Source organism: Staurois parvus, unplaced genomic scaffold (genome assembly GCF_062004578.1).
Source record: "Staurois parvus isolate SC_StPar_1 unplaced genomic scaffold, SC_StPar_1.0 ptg000012l, whole genome shotgun sequence".
Lineage (NCBI taxonomy): Eukaryota > Metazoa > Chordata > Amphibia > Anura > Ranidae > Staurois > Staurois parvus.
The window spans coordinates 3,585-29,358 of NW_028317808.1; the positions used below are offsets into that span (position 1 = coordinate 3,585).

Below are 25,774 nucleotides of genomic sequence, written 5' to 3' on the forward strand. Positions count from 1 at the left end.
CCCATAAGAAACATGGGGGCGCAACAGTCTTTGCAAAGTGCTGCCTGCTGAACCCCGCCCCTACTGTTCTGCTCATCAGTAAAGGAGGGATGGGCCAACACACAGCAGAGCGCGTGAGAAAGTTACTTCCGGGGAAAAGGGCAGGTACCTTTCACCAGCTCCAGTAGGTCGTAAATCCCTAGCCTAAATTTTGCCAACAGCCCGACCACGGGTACGCTGTTGGGGGGGGGGAGATGAACTGAGCGCAGCAGCACAGGAAAGAATACCTCAGTTGCCAGTTTCTAAAGCCAGCACCATACATCCCCAAGGCTCTGCACATAATGACCCCGGGAGGGGGGCAGGGGCATCCAAACGCACTGGTGGATTCCCTCTGGAAGGGCTAGCCGCCACCATTAGGTACTGTGACTCCATGAATGCCCCAAAAGCACATCCCCAATGCTCCCAAGCAGGGGAGGGAGGATGATAGGATCAGAAACCCAGGCCTGTTGGGGAGGAGGAGAACCACATACAGACCGACCACCCCAGGGAGTACTCACGTCTCATGCCGCATCCAGAGATGGAAGGGAGGGGGCATCCACTTACCAATCTAGCTGGAGCATGTGGATATGGATCCCACAACAGATCCTCCTCTCCACCGAAGTGGGGGCTGTTGGCCAAGGGTAACACTAACACGGTCATGTGTGTCCCCATGAGAAGTTTAACTCACTGGCTGCCTTGGTCCAGGATGGGGCACAATCACAGCAAAACGAACGTGGAGCTAGCGGCCTGTACTCACTTGCTGGTCAGAATTGGGTGACCACTGGATCTAGATTATGCAGTCTGTCGCCCAGCCCCAGTGTTGATAGATCTCCGCTGAAAAAGAAAAATTCCAGAAAAAAAAAAAGAAAAGCAAAAAAGCCATGGGACCACAAGTCCCAGTAAAAACATCACATCCATACTCCTGAAGACACTAGGCAGAATGACTGGGTTGCTTATAGCAGAGAGGGGGTTTTATGCCCGGAGAGGACTGCCCAGCTATTTCTGCCTAGTGTCCTACTCCTGTAGATGGGGCTATAAAACCATTTGTTAAAGGGCAAAGAAGAAACAGCTGTGCCCCTCAATGAACATAAGAGAAATATTTTTACTTGACCACAATGTCTTAAAACATACAGATTGAAAAGGTCTTCAATGCCAGTTCACAATGATGAGGTGTGGCACATCGCACGTGTTCACACCCATGCCATCCAATTCTGCAAACTGCACTGCGTTTTGCAAACCAATTTTGAGGTGTTAATATACACACCCACAGTGGCTCCCTTGAATGGAGTGCAATTTTGATGCGGTGCAGGAAACGTACAAACATCAGAGTGAATTCCGCACTACATTAGTGTGAACCGCCACTTAAAGAGAGAAGGACAGTTAGGAGGAAGATAAAATGGTACAACAATCCACTGCAACAGTTGGAGTACCTGAGGTGGTATTGAGATTATATCTCGCAGGAATGGAGAGGGAATTTCTTTCAGTTCAGACACCTTCACAGAAGCAATGGTTCCAGAATCTAAAAACTGAACATCTAATGTGCGACTGCTGTGGACACTTGTTATCTGCAAGGGAATGAACACCATAAACATATTCAATAATTTAAACCCTCATGTTTCACTGTGAAAAAAACAGTACAAAAAGAAAGGAGCCCATAGTGCAGCACTTTAAAAAACAAAAAACAAGCACTTCTATTAGGTATTATACTCTCAAACAGATGAAATGGGTACAGTTTCTTTCAAATACATTAAAAGCTGCACTCCCGGTTACTGTGTGCATGTGATGTCCGGTCAAAGCGCTTTGTCATGTGACTTCTTCAGGACATTATCGGTTCCTTTCTTTCTGCATACTAACTAGTGCAAAAAAATAATGGATGGCTGACTCGCAGCCTGGGAATTGGCTTCAAAGAGACCTCCTGTTCATACAAGATAAAACTCTGAAGGAGATTTTCTCTTATGGGCTGCTGGTTTATATATACCTTTCTTAAAGGGACAGTACACCAGAGTTGTATGGTGGGCTGTTACTATATATTTTTTATGGTAACCCTTCAATTCAGAGCATAAGTGATCCTGCCTCTTAAAGGGACAGTATGTGGAGAATTGTACAGTGGTCTTTTTGTCACTGCAGACACTAGTGATTGGTATTCTTAAAAGAACAACGTATGTGGGTTATTGTGTAAGCATATAAAGTGCTTGTGGTAACTAATTGAACCAAGATATACTGCACGATTGTCCCATTTTCGCTTTTTGTTTTGTCTGTCTTTTCATTTATAATTGCTCCTGAGAAATGGTTGGATGAAACCAACGGTGGATTTATAGAAGGTAAAAATAAAAAGCTTGAAAAACTGGAATTCTTATGAAAAGCGCGTTTGACCTACATAAAACTAGTGGGTCATAATTTCTGGAAAGCGTCCTACCCATTTTGTCTATACACCATAGGGGGGTTATGAATGATTGTTACCATCTATATGAATAAGGTTTTGGACCTATGCATGTGTAGTGGGTCATATACTTTTGGTGAGCGCACTACCTTTCAGTTTATTATATAGAAAAGCTGTGAATGATTTTTGTTTTGTGAGTAGTTTTATTTTGAAAGTTTATATCCAACAAATAGAATATACTACACTATGAGATTTCTTCTTTCCATGAGTAATATGATAGAGCAGAGATAAATAAAAGAGTGGTCGAACCTCTTACCTGAATATATAAGGGGAATACCTTGAGAACCTGCCAAAGATATTATTGGGGACGTTCTGCTTTAAGGACGAAGTGGTTAGCACTTTTTGCTAGCAGCACTAGGGTCGGCAGTTCGAATCCAAACTGACACTGCCTGCATGTTCTCCCTGTGCTAGCGTGGATTTCCTCCGGGTACTTCAGTTTCCTCCCACACTTCAAAGACATGCTTGTAGGTTAATTGGACCCTGTCTAAATTGGCCCTAGTATGTATGAATGTGAGTTAGGGACCTAAGATTGTAAGCTCCTTGAGGGAGGGACTGGTGTCAATGTGAAATAAATAAAAAAAAAAATACACACACATATACATACATACAGAGGTGAGTACACCCCTCACATTTTTGTAAATATATTATATCTTCCATGTGACAACATTGAAGAAATGACACTTTGCCACAATGTACAGCTTGCACAATAGTATAAATTTGCTGTCCCCTCAAACTAACAGCCATTAATGTCTAAACCTCTGGCAAAAAAAGTGAGTACACCCCTAAGTGAAAATGTCCAAAGTGGGCCCAATCAGCCATTTTCCCTCCCCGGTGTCATGTGACTCGTTAGTGTTACAAGGTCTCAGGTGTGAATGGGGAGCAGGTGTGTTAAATGTGGTGTTATCGCTCTCACTCTCTCATACTGGTCACTGGAAGTTCAACATGGCACCTCATGGCAAAGAACTCTCTGAGGATCTGAAAAAAAGAATTGTTGCTCTACATAACGATGGCCTAGACTATAAGAAGATTACCAAGACCATGAAACTCAGCTGCAGCATGGTGGCCAAGACCATACAGTGGTTTAACAGGACAGGTTCCACTCAGAACAGTTGAGTGCATGTGCTCAGTCTCATATCCAGAGGTTGTCTTTGGGAAATAGACGTATGAGTGATTCCAGCATTGCTGCAGAGGTTGAAGGGGTGGGGAGTCAACCTGTCAGTGCTCAGACCATACACCGCACACTGCATCAAATTGGTCTGCATGACTGTCGTCCCAGAAGGAAGCCTCTTCTAAAGATGATGCACAAGAAAGCCTGCAAACAGTTTGCTGAAGACAAGCAGACTAAGGACATGGATTACTGGAACCATGTCCTGTGGTCTGATGAGACCAAGATAAACTTATTTGGTTCAGATGGTGTCAAGCGTGTGTGGTGGCAACCAGGTGAGGAGTACAAAGACAAGTGTGTCTTGCCTACAGTCAAGCATGGTGGTGGGAGTGCCATGGTCTGGGGCTGCATGAGTGCTGCCGGCACTGGGGAGCTACAGTTCATTGAGGGAACCATGAATGCCAACCTGTACTGTGACATACTGAAGCAGAGCATGATCCCCTCCCTTTGGAGACTGGGCTGCAGGGCAGTATTCAAACATGATAACGACCCCAAACACATCTCCAAAACGACCACTGCCTTGCTAAAGAAGCTAAGGGTAAACGCGATGGACTGGCCAAGCATATCTCCAGACCTAAACCCTATTGAGCATCTGTGGGGCATCCTCAAATGGAAGGTGGAGGAGCGCAAGGTCTCTAACATCCACCAGCTCTGTGATGTCATCATGGAGAAGTGGAAGAGGACTCCAGTGGTGACCTGTGAAGCTCTGGTGAACTCCATGCCCAAGAGGGTTAAGACAGTGCTGGAAAATAATGGTGGCCACCCACAATATTGACACTGTGGGCCCAATTTTGACATTTTCACTTAGGGGTGTACTCACTTTTGTTGCCAGCGGTTTAGACATTAATGGCTCTGTGTTGAGTTAATTTGAGGTCACAGCAAATTTACACTGTTATACAAGCTGTACACTCACTAATTTACATTGTAGCAAAGTGTCATTTCTTCAGTGTTGTCACATGAAAAGATATAATAAAATATTTACAAAATTTTGAGGGGTGTACTCACTTCTGGGAGATACTATATATATATATATATATATATATATATATATATACATATATACACACACACACACACACACACACACAGTGCTGCGTAAATTGATAGCGTGGTATAAATACCAGTAATAATAGCAAATAAGGACTGGTTCCCTGACCCCGGCAAGAAATTGGCACCTTTGGGGAGCGGGTACCAGATTTTGACAGGTACCTGCTCCCACTTCTGTTGCAACCGCCTAGGTTTAAAAACGTTGTTTACAGGAAACTAGCACAAGTCTGAAAACATAGGTGCAGAGTTTTGAGAGGAACTCTAAATGATCTCATTATGGCCCTTGCATGAGAAGACAGCTGCACTCCCAGCCCAACCGGAATAGGTGCATCAGTGTGATACAGCCTTGGACAGCTCTCCTTCCCATTTCCCTTCTGACGTCTGCCATAATGTGGGGGGGATCTCCAGAGGGATACTCACAACCTTAATTAGTGCAGAGACTGTAGCTGAGGAGCATAAGGGATGCAGCTGTTCTGTGTGAAAGCTGTTGTGGAGACTTGGGCCACAATCTTGGAGTAGGATAACAGCTAGAGCTGTATTGACTCATCTGTAGCATAGCATGTGCTCAGGTGTCACCTGGAGTCAGGGGGAGTGCTGCACTAAAATGTCCCCAGCCTGTGAAAAGTGGCTCACAAGCCTTATAAAGTGGCACATGCAAGACCATGGCTACAACAACCTATTGGAAATTGTCATAGCCCACGTGTGACACGCTGTTCCCAGCCTAGGTACTCTCACTGCCCACCCTGTATCCGGGTTCCAGGAACTACCAACAGGCTGCTGTGTAAAGAGTGGAACCTCACAAAAAAAAAAAAAAAAGCTCCTTCTTGGAGGTGGTCCTCAGGGACTGGAACAACCAGAATTCCAATCACCACTAACCCCTTGGAGCTGTAAAGCACTGTGCAGCTAACTGCACCATGTTACACTTCTGTATTGAGAGTGAGTGCCAAAGGCAAAATTACAAGCTGGCCCAACTTCTTCCATATGGCAAGGTCCCAATACAATTTTTAGAATTACAAGCCAAAAATTGATCTCGGTTGTGAGAGGATGTTCATCACATAAGGACAGAAGAATTTAAAAAAACCACACACGCACGCACACACACAAAAGGCTTATAAAGGCTGTCCTAACAACTTTGCCAGAGTCATCACCTGAAGGTGTGCAATTAAGAAAACAATTGATCCAATCATGTGTAAGCAAATTCTCAATTTATTTCATCTGCACAAAATTGGATAATTGAAGTGAATCTTCACTGTTTTTGTGTGAACATTCTCAAGTACTTATCAGCCTAATTGTGTCACTCTTTACCCTGAAAAGAAGAGGAGAACCACCCACAATATACTGTGAGAGGTGACACGTCAGGGACTAGCCTTGTATGTTGACATTTCACTTTGTCTGTAACTGTCCCTATGCCAGTCTCAAGAAAAAGGCCAGGTTACAACAGAGGTTAGAGATGAAGACGCATCATCAGAAAGATCATTTGTGGGAGATAAAATTTGGTTGGGGGTGTGGGGGGGAAGGAGTTTGCACAGTTAACCAGAAGATCAAATTTCTGATTAATTTGTAGAAATGAGAAAGCCAACTTCCCTGCACTGAGACAGGGTCATTTCTAGATTTGAAAATTTACATATTTACATGAAAAAACATGATAAAACTCACCTCCACACGTGCCCATTTTCCCTTGTTGTGGAACAAGCATATCTTTCCGCAGAAGGGAAGGGAAACAAATAAATCCGAAGAGACAGTCTAGTAAACAAAAATATTTCCATCTTTTACTGATAACATATTAAACAAAAATATTTCCATCATTTTCTACTGTTATACATTAAAAAAAATGTTAAATACTGCATGTTCAACATATGCCCAAAAAAGCCAACAAATGTGCATTACATAAAATGATTTTTAAGAAGATAAATGACTACTAAATCATTTAAACTCCAATTGCTTTTACAGTCAGTAGATAAAGTTTAAAGGGTAACCCCCACTTTAGCATTAACCAAAAAGCTAAATTTAAAAAAATAATATAGCGTATACAATGACACAAGTTATATTGTAACGAATTGTAGCTTTCCTTTTCAATCTGAAGCGCTGTACTTTTCTGTAAAATGCAATGTAATATGACTGCTTGGAGGCATTCTGTACACAGGTGGTGTACAGAACGCACCCAAGAAACATTTCCTGCTTGTGTGATTTGCTCACTGATTTTCCCAGAAGTCTGCACTAAGATAAAAGTCAGATTTTTGGCATATCCTGCAACAAAGTTATTTTTGGTGAGATACTCCCAAAGGGCAATCTCATCTAAAGGGATGCAGACCCTGTGATTTTCCTCATTAGAGCCCTGCAGTTGCAGCAGCTGATTGATAATTATAAAATCCCTTCCATACAGATTCACTCTCCACATGGACACACACAAACAGCTCTTTCTTTAGAATACCAAAAAGGTAGGAATCTGCAACAAAGTGTGTTAAAATCCTTGCAATGTACATAGAAAACCCAGAGAGAAATGTTTTTTTTTTTATCAACAAAAGTGGAGTTACTCTTTAATTAGACATATCAACAAGACTGCATAATAATCAAGCTGCCTATATAGAACCTCAGGAAGACCATCATCAGGAAGGGCCGGCTATCTACCAAGCTTGAATGGTTACCTCTGGGCAACTATATACCAAACAATGTACAATGTGACTATCTTCTGAATTTCATCTACCTAGTATGAATCCTACCTTGCCTATGTGCAACTGTTGGTTATAGTGAATGTAACAAAAGCCACATCAAGCAGGTTGCTGAAAAATAGCATAAACTGCAGAATCTGCTTGCTTCAATTAAAAGCTTTTAACCTCCCTGGCGGTATTCCCGAGTGTAGCTCGGGGTAGAGTTTTAGTACCAAAAGCGGTAACCCCGAGCTACACTCGGGCTTACCATGCGGCGCTGCAAAGGGAGTCCCTGCAGAGCTTACCTTGTCCTTCGCTCCCACGATGTGTCCCCTGAAGCGTCCCCGGCCATCTCCTCCGGCTGATGCCGGCATCCAGCTTCTGTGTTCCGGTCCCCGTGACGTCGGGACGTACGGGCGGCGGGAAATTTGAAAATTTTAAAAAATGTAATTTTTTTCAAAACACATTTTTCACAGTAAAACATTGCTGTTTCAACCCATTTCACATACATATTGTCCCTAGTGCTTTGTCCTGTGCCCTGCCTACATTTTGTCTGTTCTTTCTGCCTGGAAACTTAGAAAAATCCATGGCGTCCAAAAAGTGTCCCTTTAGGTCAAAAGCGGTTTTAGACCAGCTAGAGAACAGCGATAGTAAATCAGAACCACTTGCAGAATTGAGTGATAATGATTCGTGGGGGAAATTCGTCATCAGACACTGAAAACGATTTTGCGACTTTGCTCAGCAATGTACGAACTTGGCGCTCTATTTCAAATTTCAGTGTTTTCGGTTTGATTATATTATTGAATTAAATGTATTATTATTATATTATTATTTTTTATGATTATTTATTAAATTATAATTTATGATTTCGTGTTTCAAATTTTATCATACCCGGGATGTTTAATAGACTCTTGTTCGGACAGATTTCAGTGAGTTATTCCTAAAAATTACAGCCTACAATAAAAAAACTACATATTTCCATGCAAAATAATGGTACCGCTTTCAGCACCAAAAATCTGAAATAATCATACCGCCAGGGAGGTTAAATGCCAGTTAAGCTTACCTACCTCCCTAAGTGTTGCCTGTGGTATTAACCACCTCCCATTGGCCAATCAGTGATCACATGCAGAGTAGTAAACAAGATGTCACTTGTGACATTCCTTACTACGTGTGAAATCTGTGAATGATCACAGAGGTCACATGGTACAAGGCTATTCACAACAGCCTTGTACCATGTGACAAGCTGTAACCAATCACAGCTCACACAGTAGTTCTCAATGGCTGCAAGAATGCAGCCAGAGAGAAGGAGAAATTATTGCTTTTACATCCTTTATGGGTGTAAAAGCAATCCGTGTAAAAAAAAAAAACAAAAATATTCATCACCTCCCACAAGTAGTACAGTGTCTCTATGGTGACACTGCAGTGCTAGGGTGACAGTATGTAAAAAAAAACAAAAAAAAAAAAAAAATCAATAAAAAAATATTTAACTTTTTTTAAAAATTAAAAAAAAAGTTTAAAAATTATCATTTTTGGTTATAAACTAATTTGGGTTATTTTTTTTTTTTACTAAAAATATAACGGAATAAATTTTGGCCAATATTTATGATGAAATACTATTTATTTGCAAAATTTTATAAGAAAAACACTTTTCTAAATTTTTGAACTTTTTCATTTATATAGCAAAATAAAAATAAAAATCCCAGTGGTGAATAAATACCACCAAAATAAAATTTTATCTGTCTCAAAAAATTGCTAAAAAAATTAATATGGGTACAGTGTTGCATGACTGCGCAATTGTCATTCAAAGTGTGATAGCACTGAAAGCTGATAATTGGCCTGGACAGGAAGGGGGTGAAAGTGTCCGGACATGAAGTGGTTAAAGCTTAAAGGATAAGTTCACATTTTGCTCAAAAATAATAAATGGACATATTTTTTGCAGGTAAAAATAAAATGTGCATTTATTATTTTTGGCTGCAGGAGCCTGTAAAGTATTGCACCAACGATCATCAGATTGCTGATGCCATGCAGGTCTCCTGCAGATCGGTCAGTATATCTGCTTGCCCATACGGCACAAGGCTGCACGCAGTCACAGGGAGCACCGACTTTTATAAGTCAGTGTGCCAAAAGACATCATCCTGTTTACATCGGGAGCTGTGCAACTGGTGCTATTCTGACCACATGCGTTACCATGTCTGTTATTTCATCATGGACAGCAAGTTAGAACAAAGTGCAAACGTGAAATTCTTTGTGAAACTGGGCAAATCTGCCACAGAGACATATGACATGATTTGGTTTCTGCGGACTTCACCCTCTTCCCAAAGATGAAGATCCAGCTGAAAGGTTGCCCTTTACACAACACTGAAGAGATTCAGAGCAAATTACAGAACTGGCTTGATGCTCTTTGAAAAAAAATACTTCCAGGACACATTTTAGAAGTGGCAGGAATGCTGGGAATGCTTTATTGCTGTGCAAGAGGACTATTTTGAAGGCGATAGTGTGTAAACATAGATAAAAAGTAAACAACTAGTCTTGAAACTTTCTGATGCCACCTCGTAGCTTCCAGCAAAGAAAAATGCTCTATGTATGGAGAACAGGCAGATAAATGAAAGCTACACCTCCTCCATTGGTAGAGCGGTTTTCATTGGGGTCAGAGGACAAATAATTTAAACAAAGAGCAGCCACCAGCACAAGGGACACTTCTCATTCAATTTAAGTACCATATCTTGTGCAGCTTAAAAAAAAAACAAACAAAACAAAACAAAAAAAAAAAAACTTGGGCTTTACCGGGACTAACTAAACTTGGGTTTTAACAGTAGCTCAGATACGGTTTAGTCATGCAAGAGCTGTGATCAAAACAAGACACACTCAGCATGATTAGAGAGAAAACACCATTATCCCCTGCATGCTTGACTGGATTACTGCAACTCCCTCCTCACTGGCCTGCCTCTCCACAGGCTATCCCCGCTTCAGTCGATCCTGAATACGGCAGCCAGACTCATCCACCTTACCAACCGCTCCGTTTCCGCCACCCCCCTCTGCCAATCCCTCCACTGGCTTCCGATTGCCCAACGGATCAAATTCAAAATCCTAACACTGACATACAAAGCTGTCCATAATTCTGCCCCAAACTACATCACCGACCTAATATCCAAGTACCGCCCAGCACGCACACTCTGCTCCTCACAAGACCTCCTTCTCTCTAGTTCCCTGGTCTCCTCCTCCCATGCCCACCTCCAGGACTTCTCCAGGGCGTCACCCATCCTCTGGAACTCCCTACCCCCAATCCATCAGACTATCACCTACTCTCCTCTCCTTTAGGCGTACCCTGAAAACCCACCTCTTCAGGGAAGCCTACCCCACCCCCTGATAATTCCCAACCTCCTCCACTCTTCCTACCACTCCATCCCTCACAGCTATTTCCTCCTGTACCACTATCCGCTCCCTCCTAGATTGTAAGCTCCAAGGGGCAGGGCCCTCGAACCCCTCGTGTATCGCATTGTATTGTTATTGTACTGTTGCATGTTCTGTCTCCCATTGTAATGTACTGCGCTGAGCGAACTGTTGGCACTTTATAAATACTGTATAATAATAAATAAAAATAATAATGTTAATGAGGAATACTGGACTCTGGGAACATACCTAGATTGCTTCCCATATGTTTGCATAAATTTAGCACAAGATAGTCAAAATGACCAAGAATGATGTAAGATTCAATTTTCACACTCCGTAATTAGGGTAACTGGCTTTCAGCTGTAAATCAGACCTAAAGTCAAAATGAGGATTTTGAGGTTTACCTGTAAAAGCCTTTACTTGAAGAACATTACGTGTTAATTACTACTTGGGTTATGTCCTCACTTTCGGGTGAATAGACAGTGGCCAATAAAGGCTGCATTCCCTGCCTAGGTCTAACCCCTCCCAAGTAAGCAAAGCTTTGGTTTTGTAACAAGCATTGAGGAACACAAAGGAAGGGATTCCTGTGTTCTGTGAAGTACTCTAAGAAAAGGATTTTTATAGGTAAACCAAAACATTTTTTTCAACATAATTGTATACAGCGGGTAAAATAAGTATTAAACACATCACCATTTTCTCGGTAAATATATTTCAAAAGGTGCTATTGGTATGAAATTTTCACCACATGTCAACAACCCATGCAATCCATACATATAAAGGAACCAAAAAAAAATGTTCAGAAATTAAATTATCTGAAATAACACGGAATGACACAAGTATTGAAGACATGAAGAAAGGGAGGTGCAAAAAAGGCATGGAAAGCCAAGACGCCAGCTGAAATCTATTGAAAATTAGAAAGCAATCCTGCCCCTTGTCAGTGCAAATAATATCATCTGGTTCAATCTCAACTGATGGCCTCATTACCAAGGTTCTCGCCAAGAAACATCTCATGATGGGTAAAAGCAAAGAGTTCTCTCAAGACCTTTGCAACCTTGCAAAACAGACTGAGGGCATTGGTTACAGAAGGATTTCAAAATTTCTGAATATTCCAGTGAGCACTGTTGGGGACAATTCGAAAGTGAAAAGAACATCAGTTCACCATAAACCAGCCAAGACCAGGTGCTCCTCACAAGATTTCTGATAGAGGAGTGAAAAGAATTATCAGAAGAGTTGTCCAAGAGCCAAGGACAACTTGCAGAGAGTTTCGGAAAGACCTGAAATTATCAGGTACAATTGTTTCAAAGAAAACAATAAGTAATGCACTCAACCACCATGGCCTGTATGCAAGCTCACCAAGCAAGACTCCATTACTGAAGAAAAAGCATGTTGAAGCTCATTTAAAGTTTGCTGCCCAACATTTAGACAAGCCTGTGAAATACTGGGAGAATATAGTCTGGTCAAATGAGACCAAAATTGAATTCTTTGGATGCCATAATACACAACATGTTTGGAGGTCAAATGGCACTGCACATCACTCCAAATACACCAAACCAACAATGAAGTTTGGAGGTGGGAACATCATGGTGTGGAGCTGTTTTCCCGTATACGGTACTGGCAAACGTTATATCTCTGAAGGAAGGATGAATAGAAAAATGTACAAAGACTTTTTTGATAAAAATCTGCTGCCATCTACCAGGATGATGAAGATGAAACGAGGGTGGACATTTCAGCAAGATGATCCCAAACAGAAAGCCAAAGAAACTCTCAGTTGGTTTCAAAGAAAGAAAACAAAGCTGCTAGAATAGCCCAGCCAATCACCTGACTTGGACCTAACAGAAAATCTATGGAAAGAACTAAAGAGCAGAGTTCATGAAAGAGGCCCACAGAACCTTTAAGATTTTAACCCTTTTGCGCCGGCGCCTCCTGGCCCTTTAAGAGTTTCAGAAGCCGGGAGGCGGGGCAGGGTTTTAGGGTCATGTGACTGCTGTGATTCGCCATCACATGATCTGAAAAGGTCCCGATCGAAAGGGGAGATCGGGACCTTTCCGGGAGTTGCGGACACGTGTGCTGAGAGTGCGCAGGGCGCGCGCTCTCAGCATATATGTATTTTCTAATTGCACGCAAATATACGACCGCTCGGCGTCAAGGCCCAGACGCCGCATATTTGCGTGTGATCGGCGTCAAGGGGTTAAGTCTGTGTGGAACAATGGACCAAAATCACACCTGAGCAGTGCATGTGACTAGTTTCTCCATGCAGGAGGTGTCTTGAAGCTGTCATTACCAACAAAGGATTTAGTAGGAAGTATTCAAAAATTTTCAGCTAGCATGTTAAATACCTTTTACCTGTGTCATTCCATTTTATTACACATAACTTAATTTATGAACCCATTTGTTTTTGTTTCTTTGTATGTATGGATTGTACGGGTTGTTACCGACATGTGGCGAAAATTTCATGTCAATAACACCTTTAGAAATATATTTACTGAGAAAAATGGTGGTGTTCAATACTTATTTTACCTGCTGTAGATACTGCTTGGTTGAAAAGTCAGGATATCAAATTATACTGCATAATAACAGTCATGCAAGCAATATGAAAACAAAAAGTATTTGCATCTGGTCAGCTGGCCTATCATGGCAGTACATGCTTAACCACTTACCTACAGGGCACCTATCCCCCTTCCAGCACAGGCCAATTTTCAGCTTTCAGCACTGTCACACTTTGAATGACAATTGCACGGTCATGCAACACTGTAGTCAAATTAAATTTTTATCATTTTTTTTTTAGACAGATAGAGCTTTCTTTTGGTAGTATTTAATCACCTCTGGGTTTTTTATTTTTTTGCTAAACAAACCAAAACAACTGAAAATGTAAAAAAAAAAAGTTTTTTCTTAGGTTTTTGTTATAAAAATTTGTAAATAAGTGCTTTTTCTCCTTCACTGATGTGCGCTAATGAGGCTGCAGTGATGGGCACTGATGAGGAGGCACTGGTAGGTGGCACTGATGGGCATTGACAGGCATCACTGATGGGCACTTAAAGGCAGCACTCATATGGCACTGATAGGCGGCACTGACTGGCACTGTTAGGCAGCATTGACTGGCACTGTTAGGTGGCACTGAAAGGCAGTTCAGATGGGCACTGATATGTGGCATTAATGTGCACTGGTAGGCACTGATATGTGGCACTGATGGGCACTAGCAGGTGGCGTTGATGAGCACTGACAGCTGGCATTGATGGACAATGACAGTTGGCACTGCTGGGGCCACACTGATCATCAGTGCCCTGATGATCAGTGTACATGTCCTCTCTGAGGAAAGCCGATTACCGGCTCTTCTCCTCACGAGCTGTCAGCGTGTCAGCTTGTGAGGAGAAAAATGCAGATAACCGACATTTCCTTATTTACATGCGATCAGCTGTGATTGGACACAGCTGATCACATGACCGAGCCGACGTCTTCGGCTTTTTCCGTTGATCGGTGATGGACACAGCGCACCACCGATCGCAGCTCAAGTGTGGTTAGAGTGGGAGGACGTCATATGACGTCCTCCCAGAATGAGAGAACCGCCTTGCGCCCCTCATTTCCTTATATGGGAGGCGGTTAAGGGAGCAAAGTCTGCTACCACATACAACATAGCACGTATAACTCCCTGTTAATTAATAAAAAAAAAAGGGGATGCGTGAAAAGGTGGGAAAAAAGGGGGGTAAGTGAGCTCCAACAGAGAACAGATGGTACAGGAACGCTAGTGTCAGCCAAAATAAGGGAGGGAGGGCAGTCCCCTCACCTGAGTCTTGTGGGTCCACCAGTCCACAAACTACAGTGCTGGTTGTATCCAGTAGAGTTCTGTAGTCAGGGGAGTACACAAATTCATGCCAAGAGAAAACATTTTTCAATAATTTTTCATGCGTGCCCTTCGCTGTTGTAATCAGGTCTTCCACCTTGTTGATTTCCACAATTTTTGCCAATCAGACGGTGATCTAGGGTGCTTGATGTCCTTTCCATAAAATTTGCATACAGCTTTTTTCTGCATTCACCAGGAGTGGGACAACTGAACGTCTGTAGATTTTAGTTGGGGTTTTATGATGGTGTAACAGGAAAAAGGCAGTGTCCTGAAGGATCTCTGAATGTAAATCTCTGGATAATGCAGCGTACTTCAGTCCACAAGGTATGAAGCTACATGGCCAAAAGACATGCCTCCTGTCTCCTATCACTTCCCAACATCTCCAACATGTTTCTGTACATTGTGGAAATATTTTATGTATCCTGCTGGAAGTATAGTACTATCTTGTCAATTTTAAACCCTTGCTTATGGTAATTGGAACATATTGATTTTTTGCACGTAAAGAGGAGTATTCCATCTTTCTGAAAAAAAAAAAAAAAAAACCCATGGGGGACAGGGTTAGCAGAAGGCTATTGAAAGAAGAAGGAAGTGGATGAAAAACTAACTCCTGGATATACTCTAGAGGCACTCATGACTTGGTGGCTCGCTGGCCTCGAGAGTGTAGGCATATGTAGGAGAGACTGGCGATAGCTCAGAGAGAGATACCCCTCTCCCAACCAAAAGACACCTTGTACAGTATGTAGTAACATGGATGTCATACGCTCCGTAAACAAACAGGAACAGGAGCATAACTAAGAACAACCAAATGGAAAGAATCTTCAAAGGACAAATAATTCAAACTATGACTCGATCAACTCTAAAATGCCTACTGTCCAACTCTAGATCACATAGACAGACCCTCTTAACGTTTGGAAGTCATGGCTGTGAACTAGGTGAGAACATGGAGCCAGGACTGTTAGATCCAACACAGGCCCTGGCACCCAGTGCAGCAGTGGGGTCAATAACTGAGAAGTAATACCAACGGATATATACATACTCCGATTACAGTTGTGAACGAAGCCAATTCAGCAGCTAGGTCACTTAGATGGGCTAACATATCTGAATACTAAATGTTGTGTCCCCAATGAGGATCTCAGCCCAGCATCTTGGGACCACACGGACCCTGGTAAACACCCCCCACCCACTGTCAGGCCACCCACTGTAATGTATAGGACTCCTCCAGTTTAATTCAGGGTCCCAACATGCCATCCTCTTGGAAGAGACCCGTTACAACCCCTAAAGCAAAATTAACATAAGCTCCACCACAGAGCTTATCCATCCAGTACCTGCCACTGAAAAAAAACATATTGGTATTCAGATATTAGAAATGACAGCGTATGTGGGTACTTGAGCACGAGCAACTTGCATAGTATGCTGCCTGAGCAATGTATGGGATCTAACCTCAATGGGCAGGTATGCTAGTATAGACACACTTCCATTGGCAGGTTGGTTGCCCTGAAAAGGGGCAATACAATACAATGAAAATATAATTCCGAGTTGCATGATAGGAAAGCATATAAGCCAGAATACAGAACAGTAAAGAACTACCATTTAAAGAACAGTAAAGCGGCTGAACACAGAGCAGGTCATGACCAAGGGAAATTCTAAGAGTAAAGCACTGCAATGCTATAGAACAGTTAAGAGGTAACATTAATACAACCCCAATGGGAAAGCCTCCATGGCATTGGGGTGGGCGGGGTTAGGGTGGGAGACGCACAAGGGAGAGAATAAATGAACCAAGCCTCCATGTGCGCACTGTACACTGCAAGGAAGAAACCATTTGTCTTAGCTTTCACCGATGGATAGATGGATAGTGTCACGTTTTCAGGTAGGGCTCTACGGCTCATAGCAGTATTATGGCAGGGTCAGGATTCACGTACAGCTACAGGAGTTGGGGTTCAAAGCTTGTGTCTAGGTCTGGGTTTTCTTGGTGACAGGCCTTGTCCATGGAGTGGCTGAAGCCAGTCTGGCACCTGGAACCGATCGATCTCCTAGAAGGTCAAGAGATCCAGAAGGTCTGCATGCCTCTGAAGAGAGAAAGAAGCATTGCCCTTTCGGATGATCAAGTGAAATGGGAACCCCCATTGAAAGGAAAGTTCCAGTTGGCGAAGCTTGTCCAGCAGAGGCCGTAGTAAGGCTCTTATCTGTAGCGTAGCTCTGGAAAGGTCCTAGAGAATTTTAAACTCTGCTCAAAGTCCACAGCCCCCATGAACCATGATTTCCAAAGAATTGATTCCTTATGCAAACCAGTGTAGGTGGCAGAAGACATCCCTCAGTCTGGTTGGGTCTGCTGATCTGGTGCCCAGAGCTCTAGCTTGATATTCTCTGTAGTGAGCAATGTTCAATACCTTGTGGAGGATGGCAATATTGGTGTCATGAAGGTTCTTGGCTGCTGTAGTTTTGGGGAGGCCTAGGATCCACAAGTTGTCACAGTGGCTCCGCTCTTCCAGTTCCTCCATGTGCATCTACATGACTGATAGTCAATAGGTATGGGAGGCATGGCCAGTCTGCCACCTCGGACCTGAGTAGCTTCGTCTTGCTTGTGGGTCTCTTCAATCAGATGAAAGAGCGCCTCCATGTCTGCCTTGGTTGGGAAAGTACAGATCAGGGCTTTCAGATGTGCTCAGTCTGTCAGATGATCTGTTTGCAGTCAGGGTGGGGGGGGGAGAATGAACAGGTCCAAGAAGCTCCAGATCAGAATAAGTGTCAGAAGTTGCCTGAGAGGGATAGAGATGTTGGTGGGGCTTGCAGAGAAGATTCCCCCTAAGTGCCAGACTTCTGGCTGCTGGGAAAGGAGTGCTTTAACTCAGACTGGGCAGGTGTTATATGGGAGTCCTTGACTGGTCTAGTTTCCTTCTAGCCATGTCATGAAGCCATGCCTCTGCTGTCCCCTGGCAAAGTGGCACAATTTTGGTCTATATATTCCTCCAGACAGGACTGGTTTACGCTGCACTGCTTGAGAAAGTCACTATGTGTGATGACTAAACATTTTGCACTATACGCAGTGTCTACTTCAGCTGCACATGGGTTTTTTGTGGATTAATTTACTTAATTTAACTTATGTTTGGGGACCTACTCCAGAACTACATTCCCTGTATGCAAATTTGACTATATCAGGGATCACATGCTAGATTTTATCCACCTTTTTTAAACATCGGTACTGTGGCATTTCTCTCTGCACACAGATACCAGCCTGCATTGCCTCAAAAGAACCAGGAACACTTTTAGGGGAAAATTCCACATGTTCCACCACATAGGCACATGCAATTTCTGGCAGCAGAGTCAGAAAGCCCAATCCTCAACATCATGGTGAGCATGTCCCACAGGGTCTTCATGGACTCAAGACTCAGAGAGGGCCCCTAAGAGCTGGTCTTACAAACCAGAAATGGCTGCAAAATATTCCTCCCCCAACAAACAGAACTGGAGTTTGGGCCCCTCCAGTGCAGGGATTCAGAGATTATCTGACCCTTAGGAGAGCCATTACAGGGAAAATCATGTTGTGGTCCTCCCTACTAATAGAGGGATTTGCATCTCTGCACAATGCCCTGGCTGGCTGAAGGGTCAGTATACCTGTTAATCCAATATGGGATAGGCCATCTAGCTAAGAGGACTGTCTGCCAAGGCCAAACACCTAACTGGAAAGTCACCCCATGAAGTGTCACAATACTGGAGGCGCTGTAGGTGTGCTGTGACTGTTCACACATATACACACACACTTAGTTCTATACTTTTTATCTCACTCATAAGGTTTTCCTTTTCTTGTTATAATTAGGCACCCTAAAGATATTGATAAAAAACATTCCACAACATTAGCATACCTTAGAATTGAAGTGGCTTTCAACTTTTTGCAACGTTTCAGAAAGTCTGGATAGGCCCTTTGATGGAATTTGACAAAATAAGGTACCATCAGAACAAACATTCGTCACAATTACATTTGTGTAGGAGGAGTTCACCTGAATTTGTAAAAAAAAAAAAGAAAACCCAACATGTATTTTTTGCCAAAAATAGAAACAAATTTTTTAAAAGGATATTTTGAAGCAAAGCCATTATATTTTCGAAAATAAAAAGCAAAGGTCTGTGGTAAGCTTTCAACAACACCAGATGTGGCAACCTTCTGACATGCCAGCTACAGAAGTTTGTTTTTATAAACTAGTCCAAAACCAGAAGTCTGATCGCTTACCTTCAACTGTACGCTCAGAGAGTGATCACATAATTGCCTCAGACAGATAGAATTTATATTTACATCATCATCTCCTGATGTATCATACAGTACGACAAGAGGCTTTTCTGTCTTTTGCAGTATCTCTACCGCAAGAATTTTACCACATGCTTTAGCCTCTACTGCTTTCACTAGAACAGGATCATCACAGAAAGCTTCCAAGCCTATAAAATACAGTAAATAAAAGGTTATAAAATGTGCACAATGATAAATGGTGCAAAAACAATTAACTGCTTCCCGTTTGTAAACAATACAGTTCTCTCCCATCAGCTCCTGTACACTGCTTTTCATGGCTGTGCATCGCACAGCCATGAAAAGCAGGGTTCTTACAGTGAAACATAGACACAGCCCACTATGTAAAACAGCACACAATTAACCCTTTGATCGCCCCACATGTTAACCCCTTCCTGCCCAGTGCCATTAGTACAGTGTCAGTGCTTTTTGTTATTACCGATCACTGCACTGGTGTTACTGGGGATGTCAGTGACACCAAATCAGTTCCCTCCAGTGTCAGAAAGCCCGCCGCAGTCCCGTTATAAGTTGCGAATCACCACCATTACTAGTAAAAAACTACTTTATTTTTTAGATTAGGGGCTTTGGGGGGGATATGATCTTCATGTATAATACATAAGGGGGATATGATCTCCATGTTTGTAAGCGATTGTAGGTATGGGAGGAATGATATATTTCAGGTGGGGGTCTTGTAGAAGGATATTCCAGTGTTTTCTTAAAATGTTTTTTATTTTTCGATGTTTCCCATTGAATTTGGTGGTGAATCTTACTGCATAGTCAGGGTCCTCTAAAGGTCGATTGCTTTTGAGTTTGCCAAATAAATAGAAGTTGTAGGCTTCTTCTACAAGTTTCTCAGGTGCTGTGTCTTTTGCGTTTATTCCTCTACTCTAGAGTTTTGCTTCACTCCATCACAGCCTGCCCTATTGCTACTGGATTGCCCCTGCCTCATCTGGAGCTTTATCCATTTATGCACTACTACATGGACTGCATCATTATGCGCCTGTCTTTCCTTTAGTACAGACTTTTTTGAAACCTTTCAGTGCAGCAACTATGTTTTGCTTTCCATGTCTCCTTTTATATAGAATTTCTATATAATTTGCTGTATTAACTGTTCGTTGTCATCATTTATTGACCACCCATTCGTACACATACTTGTTTTGGTTGTTACCCTTCATTATTCATTTATCCCTCTTTCCCCCTTGCGGTCCCCCCCACCACTTTTTTTTTTCTTCCCTAATATGGATCTTCATTCTGACATAGAAACGCATAAATACGGCACGCTAGAGGACCTCTACTCTGTCCTACCCAACACTATGTTTTCCCCTCTCTGTACACTTAAAAATTGGAAAGAATTATCCACTCCGCCAATACCCAATGGCGGGACGAATTCTTCTTACACAATTATAGATCATTCAAAATAACCCTTAGAGGTCTTGGAATTTTAAAAACCTGTCCCTTCTTGACCCGACACCCAAAAAGAGTGGACAGCTGTGTGAGCTTTGCACATCAAAATGGATAGACATACTTAATACCCATAGACACTCCAGGGTCAAACAACTGGCCGATCAAATACAAAAATGTTAGCCACTGAAATCACAGAATTCAACATCCCTATTCCCACTTCTTGGCTGAACACTCTCAAAAAGAACACCTAATTAAAACCAAACAAATTCTGTCGAGACCTGGATGACTACAATTCCAATATAGTCTTCACTTGGAACAAACACCATCAGAATATCCCCTCCCTCCTTATCATGGATCTGTCGATTGTACACCCTATAAAATCGCCCACGTCATCCCTGTGGCCCCCATATTTCTAGCCTCTCCCTCCTGCCTTCCCATCTTCCAAAAACTCCTCCCAAGACACTACTACCTTCCAGTTCCACTCAGAGAACCACCCCCATTAAATTCCAACTCTCCCCACATGAGAACAATGATGGGGACTCCACTTGCAACACTTGTTCTCTTTCTAGAGCCGTTACTTCATCCACGTCTAATTCAGTTAACTACCCTACAGCCCATTGTCATCCCTCCTCTTCTACTAATAACAGCAATTCCCTTCATATCCCAGACTCCCACAACACTGGCCACCCTTTACACAACCCATTGGATATCGCCCATGGATCATCTACTCATCATAATGAGACTACTGCTTCACCCACCAACCACTCTATATCGAGAATTGAGACTGCTCTCATCCATACCCCTACTCCTTTATCCCAAAGTCCCCCTTCAAACAAAAATCTAAAAAGAAAATTCACAAAAGAGGATGCAGAGGGGGACAAAAACGAAAACCAAGGCTGCAGAAAATTTGCAGACTATAAAAATCTTCAAACTTTCCTCCCATAACCTTTTGCCAGATGAAGCTTCCCTCCTCAAACGTTGTCTTAATTTTGCCCGCACCACCAGTCCTAATTCGTTCACATAATTCAAATTTATTAGACAAATAACCATAAAAAGGTATTATCGTATCCAGTCTCTCAAAACAGATTTCACTCCATCGGATACTAATGTTCCTGTCCCGGTATCTCCTGCCTTACCACCTGACATTGATTTTGACCAAGATAACCTTCTCATACTCCAATAGCTTCACGATGATAACCAAGATGAACTTGATCTTCTGACCCAACATTTAGCCACTTCCCCACCCAATACACACACTACCTTCAGACCCAAGTCAACTTTTTTTCCCTCCCACTCCAAGGGTCTCTTTTTGGAGAGCTTTTACAAAGCTGTTTATTCCGATCTACTTACACTATGTAATACAAAAAAATCTCAACCCAACAACCTCGAACCCTCTGAAAAAACAGCCCTAAACAATCTTATGGATAATACCAACATTAACATCAAACCTGCAGACAAGGGATGTGGTATAGTTATTCAAGACAGAATTGAATATATAACTGAAGCTACCAGACTACTTTCAGATTCTGCCACCTACACCAAACTCAAAAAAGAACCCCTTACCCGAGTTCCAACCGCTAGCTAAATCCCTGGTTGATTCAGCACTTTCTACAAAACTCTCTACTTTTACCACCTCCCAAAAGTACACAAAAGTCTCACTAACCCACCAGCCAGACCCATAGTTGCCTCCATTGGCAGCATCATCAACGGTTTCTCACAAAACGTAGACTTTTTCCTACAACCCCTAGCCCAGAGTTTGCAGTCGTATATCAGGGACGGAACCCACCTCATACAATTACTCACACTGTACAACCGGAACCTCATCTACTGTTGGGCCTCTTTAGATGTCAGCTCACTCTATACATCCATTCCACGCCATCTGGGACTCATGGCTCTAAAACACTTCCTATCAGATGACCCCCTCATCAACCCCAAACAAGCTGACTTTATACTTGAGGCCACCAATTTTTGTTTGACGCATAATTATTTCAATTTTGATGGGGACTTTTTTCTTCAATTACAAGACACTGCCATGGGAGCCACCTTTGGTCTATTGGGAACATCTATACATTTGGCGAAACAACCCATTTGTGGCACACCTCACATTTTTGGGCAGATATATAGATGATATCATTATCATCTGGGACGGGTCTCCGTCCCTCATTGATGATTTTGTCACTCACTGCAACAATAATTCTTTTAGTTTATATTTTACATTTGAAAAAAACCCAGACCACCTTGCCTTTCTAGACCTAGAACTGAGCCAAAAATTACACCAAACCAACTTCCGGTAATTCCTATTTACATTATCAGAGTTGTCACTACCCCACTTGGATAAACAACATTCCAAAAAGTCAGTTTTGTTGTCTTTGTCAAATCTGCACAAAACTGATTACAAGGAACTAAGTCTCACCCTCAAGAAAAAATTTGCAAAAAAAGGATACCTGATAAACTTGTAGAAGAAGCCTACAACTTCTATTTATCTGGCAAACTCAAAAGCAACAGACCTTTAGAGGACCCTGACCATGCAGTAAGATTCACCACCAGATTCCATGGGAAACATCAAAAAATGAAAAACATTTTAAGAAAACACTGGAATATCCTTCTACAAGACCCCCACCTAAAAGATATCATTTCTCCCATACCTACCATCATTTACAGAAATGCTCCTAATCTAAAAAAAGTAGCCCCTAGTAAATTAAAATCTGTGCAGCCTAACACTGCACCCTCTCTATTCGCCACTCCCATTATAGGCATGTATCAGTGCCGTAAGGGCCGCTGCAAAACATGCCTCTTTATATCTACAAATATATGTTGCGCTCCTAAATATTTCTCAATAAATAATAATTAAATTAATGCCATTAAATTAATTCAAATTATGATGCAAACAACTAATAAGAGTGTATGAATACCAAAAAGATATTTAAATAAATTATTAAAACTAATCAATCACCTTCAAATCAATTTAATAGGTCAATCACTCTTCCATTGCCAGCTTATATATATATCTCGTCCTCCATTTTCCCGTAGATGTACAGGAGGCGGCCATGTTTCTGGGGACAATTGGAAGCACAATCCCTCCTTCCCTTTGACACATTTGTTTCAATTACTATGCTACTTATCTCGGAAGGATACTTTGCATATGACTCATCGGACTGCCTGGATTTAAACAACCTCTTCTTTTACTGTGCATTGCAACCTTTTAATGATACATATAACGATTTTAAAATGGGTATGCCAATTACAGAATGGCATAAATACATTATATGATGCAAATAATGATAACATTTAAACAAATTATAATTATATATAATCAAAAAATCAAACATAATTTAATTAAAAATAAAAAGTAAATAAATAAAAAATAAAAATATAAAAAGACATAATAAAATAATAAAAAATATAATTATTAAAACAACATTTTTTATCCTTACTCAAATGTGCCAAAGGGAAGGAGGGATTGTCCTTCCAATTGACCCCAAAAACATGGCCGCCTCCTGTACATCTACGGGAAAATGGAGGACGAGATATATATAAGCTGGCAATGGAAGAGTGATTGACCTATCACAACCCCCTGATGAAGCCACGTGACTGGTGGCGTAACGCGTAGGGGAGGGGCTACGTCATCACTCGGAGAGGAGCCGCACAACACGATAGACGGCAGGTGTATGACTCAGAGAGGCCAGCAGAGGATTTCCAATGCGATATTGCGATACTTAAACCTGTGCAATGTGAGTTTAATACTTGGATGGTGGGAATAAAAAGTTTTAAAAGGTAAAGCACTATGTCTTCAATTTCTTCTTGCATGCGGAGAAACATAAGGAGAGGATAATTAGGAGGTCTGGGATAACAAAAGGAGTGAGTAATCCCTGAGGGGATAATCAGCCATCAGAGGATATATCCATTACTCCTAAAGGAAGGATCTCCCTATTTAACCAGGGAAAGTATATGTCTAGCAGGTTCCAGGGGAAGTGAACCGAAAGCGTGTATAGCCTAATTGCAGGCATTAAAGGAGGTGAGCGCACATCTTCCCTATTTGAAGGATTCACAAAAGTCACTAATTGAAGAACAAGCAGCACCAAGTCACTATAAATTTTTTATTCAATGGGACTATTATTTTGATGATATTTGGAATTATATTAATCACTAATTAATGATTTATGAGCATTTGGTTATTTTTATTTATGGGGGATCATTTAAATGTGATTAAGTTGAGGGTTATAAGTTGGTTTACATTTTTTTTTAATTAAATTAAATGAGGGTATTATGAATTTAAATGAAATTGATGGTATTCGTAAGTATACTATGTCACTAATTGATGATTAATGAGCACTTGATCATTTTTTTTAGAGGAGTATATCATGTGGAATTAATTTGAAATTGATTTGAAGGTGATTAATTCGTTTTAATAATTTATTTAAATATCTTTTTGGTATTCATACACTCTTATTAGTTGTTTGCATCATAATTTGAATTAATTTAATGGCATTAATTTAATTATTATTTATTGAGAAATATTTAGGAGCGCAACATATATTTGTAGATATTTCCATACACAGTTGTAGTTATGTGTTTCATGTTTGCGATCCTCTAGAAATTGTCACATCTGTGGCTCGCAAGTTATTCCAATTCATTTATGCCTCTTTATATAACATGGCCAAAAGGGTTTCCACCACAACGGAAAATATCATAAGTTCACAGATTTTTAGAATTGCTCATGCACATTTATCTACTGCCTCAGGTGCCCTTGCAGCCTCCTTTATGTAGGTCGCACTACACGCACCCTTCGTTGCAGGTTTGGCAACCATCATCGCCTAATCAAAGGGGGAAAAGATGAGCACATTGTCCCCCGACACTTTCTAGACACCCATAACAAATCCACTGTTGGACTTAAGGTTTGGGTTGTTAAGATCATATCCCACCATCTCCCAGAGGTGGAGCGCTTCCACAGGCTCTGCCACAGGGAAACATTCTGGATACATGCCCTTAACACCCTGTCCCCAGCTGGCCTTAATGAGGAGCTGGAGATTGCCACCATTATATAACCACATCTCGAGATAATATTCTATTGTAACATTACCACTACTTTCTTGGGGTACCTATACCCCAATACCCCAGGGTGGTTATGTTCCTTGGCAAGCACTGTGATGGATAGATAGTACACTAAATGCATTTGCTCTAACTACTCCAGGCTTCATAGTCATACATGCTTGAGGAGACGGATGACACCAGTGTCCTTTGATCCATTCATATACATACACACGCTTGCATTTCCAGTTAATAACGTTGTATGTATAAAACATCTTTGCTAAAATTGTTTGTATATCCATTAATATATTATTGCAATTTCACACTTTTTTAATCCTTTACTGTATTATATATATATTCATTTTTTGTCTCTCTGCCTAGAGTAGACTTTTTCATATAAAAAATATATATGTATATGTCCCCCCCCCTCTCCCCTTTTAATTTATCCCCTTATGAGTCATTTCTATTATTGTCATTTTTACCACGTTTAATATTCTTGTGTATTATGATGATCTTTTGTTGTTTT

General features: G+C 41.6%; 1 protein-coding gene across 1 annotated transcript in view; it reads right to left on the reverse strand.

Annotated features, from left to right (window-relative positions):
- Nucleotides 1–1,421: 1,421 nt before the first annotated feature.
- The window catches only part of LOC149473652 (tudor domain-containing protein 7-like), a gene marked incomplete at its 3' end in the record, with an annotated part of 118,813 nt that continues 94,460 nt past the window's right edge, over nucleotides 1,422–25,774 (reverse strand). Inside the window, exons 10-13 of the mRNA XM_089674769.1 lie at nucleotides 18,766–18,968; nucleotides 18,404–18,538; nucleotides 6,327–6,413; nucleotides 1,422–1,583 (exon numbers count right to left, since the gene is read on the reverse strand). Coding sequence (XP_089530895.1) covers nucleotides 1,422–1,583; nucleotides 6,327–6,413; nucleotides 18,404–18,538; nucleotides 18,766–18,968 — 587 coding nt within the window. The remainder of the gene's footprint in view (nucleotides 1,584–6,326; nucleotides 6,414–18,403; nucleotides 18,539–18,765; nucleotides 18,969–25,774) is intronic.